Source organism: Caretta caretta, chromosome 1, assembly GCF_965140235.1.
Source record: "Caretta caretta isolate rCarCar2 chromosome 1, rCarCar1.hap1, whole genome shotgun sequence".
NCBI lineage: Eukaryota > Metazoa > Chordata > Testudines > Cheloniidae > Caretta > Caretta caretta.
Window position 1 is genome coordinate 252460169 of NC_134206.1, and position 12909 is coordinate 252473077.

Consider the following 12909-nt stretch of genomic DNA (forward strand, 5'->3'; position numbering starts at 1 on the left):
CTATGAGATAATATTCCAGATCCATTTTCAGTATGAAAAATAACTTGTGCAGTTTTGTTAAACTAGTTTTCCTTAACCCAGACCTTGTCATATTTGATGGGGTATATTGTCATTTTGGGCAAAAGCTGCTATTCCCTTAACCATGCTTCCCACTGTAACTTATTCATCAACCACCTCCATCTATATATGGTGTGACAAAGCTCTGTCCTTGTCTCCATGGGTCCCAGGTTTCCTGGCAGATTTCGCTAGCCTCAGAGGCTCACTGTGACCCTCTACGTAACCCTTCTTTCTCTAGAGACAAGGGTCACAGTCTACTGAGCCATTTTCATCATAAGCCAGCAAGGGAGGTGAGGAGAAGTTATCCTTCCTTGCACTGTCTCTGTTGTCTCCCAGTCTCAGTGATTAATCAGGGGGCAAAGGTGGGGGGAAGCCCAGACCCACCCTCTACTCCGGGCTCCAGCCCAGGGACCCTAATGGTATCAGCTATGGTAGCTGACCAATTCCCTGGGCTACTTCCCCCACAGCAGCCCTCAATTCCTCAAGCTCCACTTCACCCTTACCTCAGGGCCTCCTTCCTTGTGCCTGATATGGTGTGTACTACTCAGCCTCTCAAACAGCACAACTTCCTCTCACAGCTCCTGACATGCACACCCACCTGACTGACTGGGAGGCTTTTATCTAGTTTCAGCCAGCCCCTGATTGGCTTCAGGTGTCCCAATCAACCTAGCATTCTCCCTGCCTTCTGGAAAGTTCTTAATTGGCTCCAGGTGTCTTAATTGACCTGGAGCAGCTTCCATTTCACTTAACCTGGTAGCAGGGATTTGTTTAGCCTGGAGCTAATATATCTATCTCCCACTACTTTTCTGTAGCCATCTGGCCTTGCCACGTCACAATGGGTAAACATTATAGTTAAAATAATACCTTTCCCACCATGGACTGTGTAGAGGGCATATTCTTGAACGTCAATAGTTTTGGTAGTTCGACTCTTCTGTAATAAATTTTAAATCATTCATGAAATATAACTATTGAGGTAAATTCAACCTTTGGGCAATGTGTTCCAGCCTTGAATAAAACCAAATCTCACAACGTATTCTATTATAGTGTACTCTGGTTCAAAATGAAATAAGCTATGGCACAATGTCTTAATATAATCCACACACACATTAGATCAGCACTTTATGCCTTGGCCTGTTTTTATAATTCTAGTTGAAGAATGAATAAACTTTTCCTTTCATTGCTCCAGCTAGAATTTGTATATCTGATGGGGAACTGGAACTCTTTTCCTGGAAAAGAGGGAGGAATACAGGCAGAAAGAGAGATTAAATGAACTTTATTTCAAGTAGAAAATATCCTCAATTGGCATTAGGTAGAGACTAAAATAAAAAAAAATACTGAATGTGATTTTACTGCCTTTTTTAAATTTTTTATTTTATTCCCTTGAATAAAAACTGTGGAGTAATCAAGGATCACATAAAGTAGGTAAACATTTGTGGGGAACTAAAATATCAATAAACCTGTGATAAAGGTATACACATGCATTCGATGAAGTGAGCTGTAGCTCACGAAAGCTTATGCTCAAATAAATTTGTTAGTACTCCTTTTCTTTTTACATAAATATTGGAATTCTGTTCATTTGAATTAGCCAAATTCTTCATTTAAATACTTGTGAAATATGTAACTTTTTTTACATAAATTCAGGATTTCTGCAGTTAAAAGGACTCAATCTAGCTAATAAAGACTGCTAACTTCAGGTGGTTCCTTCATCTGTTTGTCTACCTTACGTACTTCAGGTTGGTTACAGTATTTATGGAATAGGCCTTACTACGGTTATCATAGTACACTTTTCATTGACGGTAAGCATTGCTTCTAGAGATGCCAATTAAATACTGCAAGGAATAAGCAGTTTGTCATGAAATTTCAAGAGAGTTGGCTAACACTCCTAGTATGTATATCCTTCAAAGACAGAATTTTCTTCAGCAATGCTCTGCTCTTATCTCTTAACAACTGCATTGGATGACTTTTTCCTTTAGGATTTTCCATTTCTTGCGCTTAAAGCAAAGGTTCACTGCCTTCCTCTGCAGCGTGGGGCACGGGTCACTTGCTGGAGGATTCTCTGCACAATATGAGGACTTCAGTAGTTCAGACATAAGTTAGGGGTTTGTTACAGGAGTTGGTGGGTGAGATTCCTTGTGCAGGAGGTCAGACTGGATGATCATAATGATCCCTTCTGACCTTAAAGTCTATGAGTCTATGCTTTTTTTAATATACTCTCCTGACTAAAATCAGATAGCCCTTGATTTGTGGGCAGACTGACTCCACATGGGTGTTTCCCTTTGGCTACATCCAAGCATTATACTTAAACTTCTTGTAGTGCGTTAGCGGTTGTCCCTCCTCCTCTGGCTCAGTGGGAGGGCACTTCACCTCACTGCATCACTGGGATGTCGCCCACTAACGGGGAATTACAAATTGAACACAAGGGGCCCTGGCTCGTGGCATGGGTAGGGCCAAGCAATATCTTGGTCTAAGCCTCTTAGGCCAGGTGGAGCAAACAGTCTTAAGGGCTCAGGCCCTGAGGCAGTGCAGAGCAAACCAACAGTTTTAGGGAGCTCATGCCCTCAGGCAGGGGAAAGCTATAAGCAGTCTAGAGGCTCAGGCCTTCAGACAGGGTAGAACAAACAAACAGTCTATCACCTGATGTCCTGGCTCAGGCAGATGGCAGACAATCACAGGCTTCTTGGCCTCAGGTAGGGAGGCTGCCACCCCAGGTGGAGTTTGCAGCAGGAGGTAAGAGGACCCAGGCCCAACCTATTCCACCAGGTCCCAGCCCAGGGCCCTAACAGTGGTGAAGGGTTCTGCCACTGGGTCAGTGGGGATTCTACCACAATACGCTGACTCGGGTTCTAACAGTGAAACTTGACGAACATCTGGTTTCCCTGGGTACTTCCTACCATAGTCTGGGCGAGGGGTTCCATAGTCCAGGAGTCCTCCATCTCCTCGGGGTATATGGCGAGTGGCAGTCCCAGTAGCTCTTCTCCTGGGTCAGTCTTGTGCAGCGCAGGTTCAGCTTCGAGGTTTTGCAGGGGGCTGGAGACCCATTTTTCCCTGGTTCAGACTTAACAGGGCTAACGGCTTCGCCTTTTATATTTAGCTTATGTCGAGGGGTGGGCCTGGCCTGGCTCCGCCCACTAGGGAATCAGAGTGGCTCCTTCCCCTTTGGCTCAGTGGGAGACCACTCTGCCTCACTACACTTCCACAAAGCATTTATTCATTTTGATTTAAAGCTTGCAATTTAATGTAAAGTATAATCCAGTTTTGACTACCATAAAATGAATAAGTATCTGTCCTCTACAAAAATTGAGACTAAGGATTGTGTGGCAAAGTAGGGCCTGAGTGGCAGGACAGAAGCAATAGGAGACTCAGGTTAACTTCTTTAGGGTTTGTAATTTTATTTACAGGACTCTTGATCAGTCAGATTAATTCAAAACAGCAAAGTCCCTGGGCATATTCCTTCATGCAGTATAAAGAAATCACCTCTTATATATTCAGTCCAGTCCTCTCTTTTCTGCCCTTCACCTCCCCTCACCCTCAGCCTCTTTAGCTTTTTTTATTGTTTAGGGTGTGAACCTGACTAGGCTAAATTGCATTTGATGGAGGCACTTCCAGGGAATTTGTAAACTCCTGTTGAAATTGAATGCACAAAAGAAATGTTACTCCTCGTGGGAACACTGTGTAGACAATGTGTGTCAGGGCTCGGAGACCCTTTTTGGAGGGTGTTGTCAATTTGCACACTTTTTGGGACTTCCGGAGTCTATAGCCCTGAATCCTGACAGGTTTTCTGTAAAATCATTTTTCCCAGTGTTTCAGAATTCTGAGTTCAATGTATCAGAAGCTTTATTTTCATGTGAAACTTTCTTTAAAATGGGAGATGTAGTTAGCCCATCCTCTGATAAAAGTAATTTCTCATCAGTATGATGTAACGTGCTGACAAGTATGTTCACAAATTTAGAAGTTGGGAGCAGACGAAAGGAGGAAGTTATGGAAGCAAACAGAATAGTACTCTTAAATTGCATCAGACTGAAAAGGAAATTAATTTAGATTTAGGTCAGTCTCAGATTAAAGGCAAGGTCAAGATAGAGAACTCTTTTACAGAGAAGCCGCCCATTAACTCTGCTGGAGTAGCATCCAAAGCAAGTCTGAGACCCACCCCTGAAGAAAGCTCCTTCAGAGTCTGATTAAGAAGGTGCCAACTGGAAGGTTCTGGAAGTTGAGGTATTGGTATTTATGTGCTAGTCACTACCACTGCATCAAAAGATCAAAAGCTTTGAGTTGTGAAGTTCTACCCTGTGTAGTCCTGAGAACATGAGACCCAGGAATGAGATTCTTATACAGATATTTTTAAACAATGGGTCCTGTCTGCTCCCTGTTGATAGGGAGTGGTCTTTAAACCAGGCTGGCAGCTCCATTTTGAGCCAATCAAAGATCTGAGGGTAAAAATAACCCTTTACTGGAAACAGTAAAGTTGAGGAAGGAAAGAATCAATTAAACAGGAATATAAGCTGATTAAGGCTTGAAGGAAAAGATGAGTACCCAATACTAAAAAGGACTAGAAAACAAATATTCTTATTAATGAATGCAGACTATTAAAATGACTAAAATTGCCACACTGCAGGATTCCTCTTTTAAAATGGTCTCTGAAATAATGAATACTTAGTATAAATAGTTGATTTTTATAAAATGAGTAAAGGAATACTTGGGGAAAACTTTGAACATAATCAAATCAGTAGCCATGGAGGACATGCATCCTGAGCTGATAAGAGATTTGGAAACAAAATTACCAAACCACAAACATCTTTGAAAAGTGATGGAGATGTGGGACGGTATCTGAGGACTGGAAAACTGATTCTTTGACATTATTTCCTTAAACCTGAGCACTGGTAATAATTGTAGCCTGCCTCATTTTGTTTGCTTTCTGTACATCTCTGCCACTCATTTTAAATTCTGTTTAAACTTTTATTGGTATTTAATAATTTGGTATTGTTGAGGGGCCCCAATCCATTGTGCTAGGTACTGTGCAAACTGATTAAGATACAATGCCTACTTCAAAGTATCTCTAGCACAATCAGGAGTGCCTGCCATCCTTCATGAGTTTGAAACTTTCATTTGTGTAATTGGGAACATATATGCCTTCTTTTCTGGTCTTTCTATAAAAACTGCTGAACTTGAGCCCTGTTACATACTCTCATCTATTATACTTTTGACATAACCGATACTATTGTATGGATAATTCATAGTCAAATTTGTGTTGCTGTATGTGCTCTCTGATCGTGGAGGAATCTTTCCTGCTCTGTTATGGAATAGGAAATTGTACACCTTTATAACGAATATCAGTGCTCGACTAGTCTTCTTGGCAATCTGATATTTTAGTTAAACTGAAAACATACTGGTTGTTGGAAAGGCTTATGTGAAACAGAAATATATTTGCAAATAAAGTAGTATGCCTTACTGTTTAGTGGTTCAGTTCTCCTAGAACTTTGTGACATGCTCATGATCTATGAGCAAAACAGAAAGATGTGGATTTGCAGAAGATACTTTTATCAGAACTTTCTTTCCAGCCAGGATAGTTCCTCTTTGTCTTGTAGATCCGCATACTGCCAAATGTTGAATTTGGTTACCTTTTTATTTTTCCTTTTGATTTTCCTAATCTTTAATATGTTAGTAAACTATTATGTCAAAGGATAGTATTTAATTGCACACTGCTGTTTTATTTAAAAGATCAAAGCTGTTCTCTGAACAGTTTTGATTGACTGTGAAGACTCTGTGTTCAGAACTAATAGGTATATTAAAGCATTGCCAAGATTAATGTGGGGATGACTCTGCCTATTTTCAGAATTGCAGGGGGGCGAATTCTATCAACAATCAAGATACACTTGATAAAAGGCCGAAACAGTGGGGATCCATTCTGTCGAGCAGCAGAGGAAGTTTTACAAGATTTGGATTTAAGGATTAAAAATATTATAAATTCTCAACATGAAGCTGTGACTGCTAGCACCACTGGAATCAGTCCAGCCCGGGTAATGGGCCTCCTTTTGTTCTCCTACTATACAGCTTTACAAGAAAGCCAATGTCTTTTTTTTTTTAAACTTGAAATATAGAATAATCTTTTCCCAATAATACAGAATAGTGTCATTTCCTGTGTAGCGTAGTACACTTAAATTTGTTGAAAGACTCTAAGTCCTTTAGGATTATAGTGTGGTTTTCAAAAAGTCATTATACTTCAACTAAAAATTATTATGTTAATAGTTTTATAATTTTAATGTAACTTTTTTTAAATGCAGTTTATTGTTCCCATTCATAAGAGTTTGTAAAATATTAAATATTTGTAAAATAACTAATCTGTTACTAATATTAATACAGTTAAATTTTTATTTAAATTCCCTGATAAAATTATGTTAAGATGCAGTTAAGGCTGAGAGTACATATAAGAAATTTAGGATAAAATACATTGATGACCTAGTTATCCCAAAATCAATCGATATAAATGCAGAACACTCTATGTTAAAAATTAAATCCAAACATGTTAAGATATAGTAATGCATATCCAAACAACCTTAATTCTGCTCTGTAGATACCATGCAATAATGATATGATTATGATTACTATTTATGGTCCCAGATTACATTAGTGATTTAAACTGACTTGTAAAGACTCATTAGATTTTTCTCTCTGTCTTGCCCTCCCCATTTCTCTCTTCCAAAAAAAAGAGGGGGAGGGGTGTGGGGGGTATTGCTACAGTACAGAGTTCAGGTTACTTAGGTGGTGAAACTGTGTGATTTCCATAATTTAAAATGTTTGGATTTCTTTTAAATTTCATATTAATTCTGAATTTTCCTGGTTTATAATGCTTTGTTTTGGGCTTTGTTAATATGCAGTGCAGTAATAGGTAGTTGTAGTCATGTCGGTCCCAGGATATTAGAGAGACAAAGTGGGTGAGGTAATATCTTTGATTGGTGAGACAGACAAGCTTTCAAGCCACACATGTCTCTTCTTCGTCACCCACCTTGTCTCTCTAACATCTCTGTAATGTATTTTACCGTAGATTACTGATAAGTACTCTCAACCTTAACTTCATCTTCACTTCAGTTTTGTCTAGGAATTTTCTTTGTTTTGTATTCATGTATAAAATTTTAATTAAAAAAGTCAGAATGCTACCATTTGGTATTCCTAATGATTTGAAGAGATGCCATAAATTATTTTCTATAGTTTTAACTTTTTATGTCCAGATTGACCAATATGGACTGGCTGCTTTATGCCATTTTGAAGAAGCACAAAGCAGCTAGAGTTTATATCCCATTTGCCTCTCTTTTCCTGTCCCCCAGGTTCTACTTCTTGCCTCACTCTACGTTTCCCTGGGCAGTTTTCCCTTTACTCCTGTCCCACACATTCTCCATACATACACATCCTATTTCTTCCACCCACTGAGTCTCTGCATGTGGACATTTTCCTCCTCTATCCTACCTTCTGAGTAGATCTGGTGCAACAGGTAGCTTTTGAAAATAAATATTTAGGATTAATAGTCACTCTTGGTTCTGTTTTTCATAACTGAAAGTTTTTCTGCCAGCAGAGGCTTCTGCATGAAATCTTATTCAGAAAAACTCTCAAAGTACTGTTATATCAAAATGGCTGCCATCTCTTGTTGTTCTCAATGGAACACAGGTCATAGGTTGATGTCCCCTATAAACGGGGCCACCATTTCCCTTGTTCCCTGCAGGAGAGAAGCCAAAGATGGTGGCATCCTATATTGTGAGGAAGTAAAGAGGAATACTTGGGCCCGTTCAGAACAATGGGGAATAAAGGCCCTTCTCTAAATGGGCAACTGAAGGCAGCCTGTAATGTCAGTTCCTTTGAGAACAATGAGAGAGTCAGCACTTTTGAAAAAGTGCAGTTTTTGGTGAAACTCTTTGTAGAAGAATATTATTCTTTAGTGTCTGCTGAAAAAAAGTACAGTTATTAAGAATAATAGGGGCAAAATAGCCATTAATTCTTGAAAAAAATCAAATATAGCTTTTGTTTATGATTTCAATGAGGTTTTTTAACTATATGGGAGACATGAAGCATCTGTATTCTGTGAAGATCTTTTTGGACCTAAAAGGCCTGACACGGGGTGCTATATTTCTTATAGGAGTCACTAATAGATTCCATTATAAAGTCTCAGAAAAATAGGTTTTTTATTCAGAGTAAGTGCTGTGATTTTTGGGGAGGGTATGCTCTATTTTTTATACTTAACAAAGGTTAATCCCTTCTTTAAGTGCAAAATTCAACTTCATTTTACCTATGGAGCCACAACTGGTGCTTTCACAATGTAGTATTGCTAGGAAGGCTGGCTGTCTAATTCACTTCTGAATAAAATGCACTTGAAAACAGTTGCCTTGCAGCAAACAGATACAAAACTTTTAACCTGGCAATATTTTTCTTTGCAATATCTCGATGTTGTGGGAATTCCTGAGCTTCAGCTAAATAATTATTCCACAGGGCAGAAAGCTTTGCTTTAATTTAATTATGTGAAGCCTGCATTAATGGTTAATGAGAATTTTCATCACTATCTGAGAAGTTTACTATTCTGGCCAGAATTTGGCTGTTGTGACCTGGATTGACCAATATAGGACCTGGAGTAGCAGAAAATCATTCATGAGAGACTAGTCAATTTATTTTGAAGGCAGGAAGAAATGGGCCATGGGCATAGCTTTAACAAGCATCAGAGAAATGATGCTTGCATGTGGCTGCTTTTTCCATTTAAGTTTGAATGCCTTAATTTGTAGTGAAGCTTTTTTTTTTTTGTCTGTGTGCATAGTTATAGTTGAGACTGCTCTTTTTTTGCAGTTTTCACAGTAAAACAGTTGTGCCATGACACAATATGATATTGCACAAAAGTCATTATGTGGTAATGTAATGGCTGCATTGGCTCAGAATAAAATTTTAGGGAAGTTAAATGGAACTGAAATAGACAATTCTGTTTTAATTTTAGGTGCCAACCATAGCTGTAGTTGCTATTTCTATTCACTAGTTGTTAACTTATAGTAAATGTCTGACATATATATTGCGATAGTTCTTGGAAGATACATACACTAACTGGTGTAATCAGGTAGATAAAAGAATAGAATTTGATTTATTCAAAGAGATTGTTTAAGATTAGTTAACTGATTCTATAAACTCTGTTGCTACTTGTACTATCTTTTTAGAACAAATTTAAACTGCAGTGTGTTTTTTTTTAACATGTAAACAAGAAAACCTGTGGTTTTAAAAATACCCTACTGTACATTTAAAAAACAAGCCCTAAACTTCTGAACAGGATTGTTACTTTTTTTTTACTTTCTATTTTTTTTATAGCAAACCTGCAATTCTTGCAGTACCACAGTGGTTATGAAGTTCTACGTCTCTGCTGCTGAGAGCAGCACTGAGCATTTCCATATTTAGATTTTCTTTGAGAACTTCTCCATTATTGTGGAAGATCCTGAGGGATCTATTTTATGCTAATCTGGAGGCTGTTGTACCTAACACACCTCTGGTCAGGTCTGTGGAAAAGAGTTGGTTACTTGGTAAAAGGGATTGGTGTTAGACTGTCCCAGAATGTATCTGTGTGCCCCATAGCTCTCAAGAATACGTGATGGGGAACTGTTCATTTTCTTCCCACCTAACTTCTGTAGTGCAGTGTCATTGCTCAGACTCCGATATTTAGCTGTATATCTTATTACGCTCATGCTTCCATCTAGCAATTAGCTAAATATCACTAATTGCGTGTTGGTTAGGAAGAAAATTCCCTTTTGGGTAGGTTATTCCATAATTGTCTGTGGGGGATTTCTTGCACCTTCTTCTGAAGCACCTGGCTGCTGTTGAAGATGGATTCCTTGTTGGTTGATTTGATGCATTGTAGCATTATTGTATGTTCCTATTAATATTTACTTAGATGGAATAATTTCTATTTACTTTCAGCCAAAATTACATGCCATAAACCATGGCACTGCCTACTGTGGCAGAGAAACTGTAAAGGCCTTATTAGCTCTTTTGGATGAAGAAGCTGCCAATCTTCCTACCAAAAACAAAGCAGAACTATTATATGGTGATGAAAATGTAACTCCATTTGGAATCACCTCTGTCTTAACACTCTTTAGGTGAGTACTAGTAAATCTATAAAATAAAACAAAACAAACCCCTGTAATAAATGGTCTGCAGAACAAGAATAATGTTCTTGTTTATACAAAGCAAATTACTTAGTAGCAAACTAAGAGATGTATTGTCAATTTGCTGTCAACTTTTTAGTTTCCAGTTTTTTTGTTTACTCAGTATATCTAATTTTCACTTCATTTGAGAATACTGTGTTCATAGCTCAAAAAACATAATTTTAACACTACAACTTATTCACAAAAGTGAATCTACTACTCAAAAATCTACCACTCTTTTCATAAACTTATGAAAAGTTTCTTACTTTTACTTAAAACTGAAGGATTCTTTTTGCTAAAATACAGGAAATCACTTTTATTTCCTTGTTTTCTTTCCTCCCTTCAGACTCTAAAATCTCTTAACAATTTGTACTTCTGTAGCACCTTTATTCTGAGGTTCTCAATTGCTTTACAAACAATAAAACTCTGAACATTGTGTGATAGGTAAGGGATCACTTCATCTTCCACCTAAGAACAGTAACTTCTGGGGTATAATACTGTTTGTAAGTTCTTATGTTTTAAAAATGTTTTTACCTACGCGGTGAAATGTAGCAGAATATGGTATTTTTGAGGAAAGTGATAATCTATATCTCTACCAATAAATTTGCAATGCAGGTTGGTCACAGGTAGAAACATAGGAAATATTAAACCTTACTATAGTTTGCCATAGAATCCTAGAATATCAGGGTTGGAAGGCACCTCAGGAGATCATCTAGTCCAACCCCCTGTTTAAAGCAGGACCAATCCCCAATTAAATCATCCAACAGATTTTTGCCTCATACCCCTAAATGCCCCCCTCAAGGATTGAACTCACAACCCTGGGTTTAGCAGGCCAATGCTTAAACCACTGAGCTACCCCTCCCCCCAATCTTATTTGTTAATTTAAAATTCTCAATTTTACTATCAGTTCTAAGTATTTTTTCTGAATTTTAACAAATGTATTTGTTGTGGCCAGAGATTTCATTATTTTTTTTATATATTGAATGGTCCCAAAAATCTGTTTAAACTTTGTGGTCAGCTGTGCCGGGGATCTGACCACTTTCCAGAAAACTGTGTTTATTTTTAGGGCCAAGGTTGGAAGAGAAAACTGACATGTTTCATGTATGAAACTTTGAGAGATTCAGATAATTTCTCTTTGTCCCTCCCCTATACCTCTGTGTTGGCCTTGACAGAGCTTTCAGTTTAAATGGTTAGATTGGATGGTTCCAGAGCTTTCTTTTCATTCTAAAACTTGGCAAGAAGTTGAAAATGAAAAAAACCTTCCACAGAGCTACTGGTAAGAAGTGGTTACAGTCTCCTTTGTCTGATATTGATAGTGTTTTGTCACTGGCATCTCTATCTTTTGGCACTAAAAGTACCAACATTAACAACAAATCATCAAAAACATTTTAGAATTTTCCAGACAAAGTGAGATTTTTCTCACTGAATCAGTCTCTTCTATATATACTGCAACTCTGACAGAAGATGTTTCATCCTTCCCTTATTGTATGGATCCCTGCTGCTCTCCATTGGAGACTATATTGAAACAATTTCTTGTACGTATATATTCTTGGAGTGCAAATACTTAAGAAAAATAAGGGGTGGTTGTAATTATTGTGAAGCCTTATTGATGGCAGAAAGGGGTTACGTGCCGTGTTTGCAATAGCATTTTCAGCTTTTTTTTTTTAGCCACCTGAGAAAATGCATTGAAGATAATATCAAAATAAGGAGACTGATCTAGTTAGAGCTACTATCTGTGATTTTTTTGGGTAAATTTGGAATGAATTTAGGCTAAACATTTCCATAATTTATTAAGAAAATGCACACAATTTCTTCTCTGGCCTCCCTGCCTCACTGATAAGCCTTCAAGGTCCTACGTAATTTTTCTTCTCCCAGTTTTCTATTGTCAAAGTTATGTTGCTACTCCCATCCCCTTCATTCCATCAAGGATGCCATCTTTGGTATTCCATTTGTCTACTTCTCCCATAACTGTTTCTGTGCTTTCTAGCATGTTGCCCCCTACTCATCAAATGCCTTTCTGTGATGGGGTGCCTGCCCCACACTGGGCTTTAAGGGGTTAATAGAGCCCTTGGGAGGCTGCAAGGAGCAGCCACTTGGGGCCATGCTGGCCCATATAAGAAGAGCTGCAGAGCAGCTTCAGTCACTCCCTGGGGCTTGAGGAGGGAGGAAGACTGGCTGCCTTGCAGGCTGAAGGCAGCAAGCACCCTGGACAGAGCAGGACTGCAGGCAGAGACCCGGGGAGTTAAAGGCAGCTCCTGGCAGGCTGCAGAGTTCTGCAGGCTGAGGCCCTCAGGCAAGGGCAAAGAGGGTGCTGGGGCCTCGGGGAAGTGGCCCAGGAAGATCTAAAGAGGAGTCGGAGGGGACGCAATAAGTGGCCACCATCTACAGGGTCCCTGGGCCGGGACCCGGAGTAATGGGCGGGCCTGGGTCCCCCCCTTCTCCAGTTGTCTCTGGGGAAGTGGCGGAACTCTGTACTGCAGTTGCCACTGAGGAAAGTGGCTGGACAGATATTGCAGAGCCCCCAAAAGTGGGGAACCCAGAGCGTAACATGCCCGGAGGGCTATGTTACTGAAGAGGACGCCACAGTCCTGGGAGTGACGTGGGTCCCAGAGCAGAAGTGATGGCAGTGAGGCATCACCAGAAGAGGGCGCACTGGCAAAAAGAACTAATCCCCGTGACAGCCAGCAGGAGGCGC

At 39.3% G+C, this 12909-nt stretch overlaps 1 protein-coding gene across 5 annotated transcripts in view; it reads left to right on the forward strand.

Moving 5' to 3' along the window:
- Positions 1-12909, forward strand: part of PARPBP (PARP1 binding protein) — a 92226-nt gene that overhangs the window by 51500 nt on the left and 27817 nt on the right. For 4 of the 5 annotated variants that reach the window (XM_048831338.2, XM_075123143.1, XM_075123135.1 and 1 more), the window contains 2 exons: positions 5888-6071; positions 9988-10166. The exons of the other annotated variant lie outside the window; for it this stretch is intronic. In XM_048831338.2, the coding sequence (XP_048687295.2) occupies positions 5888-6071; positions 9988-10166 (363 nt within the window). The remainder of the gene's footprint in view (positions 1-5887; positions 6072-9987; positions 10167-12909) is intronic. 5 annotated transcript variants of the gene reach the window in all.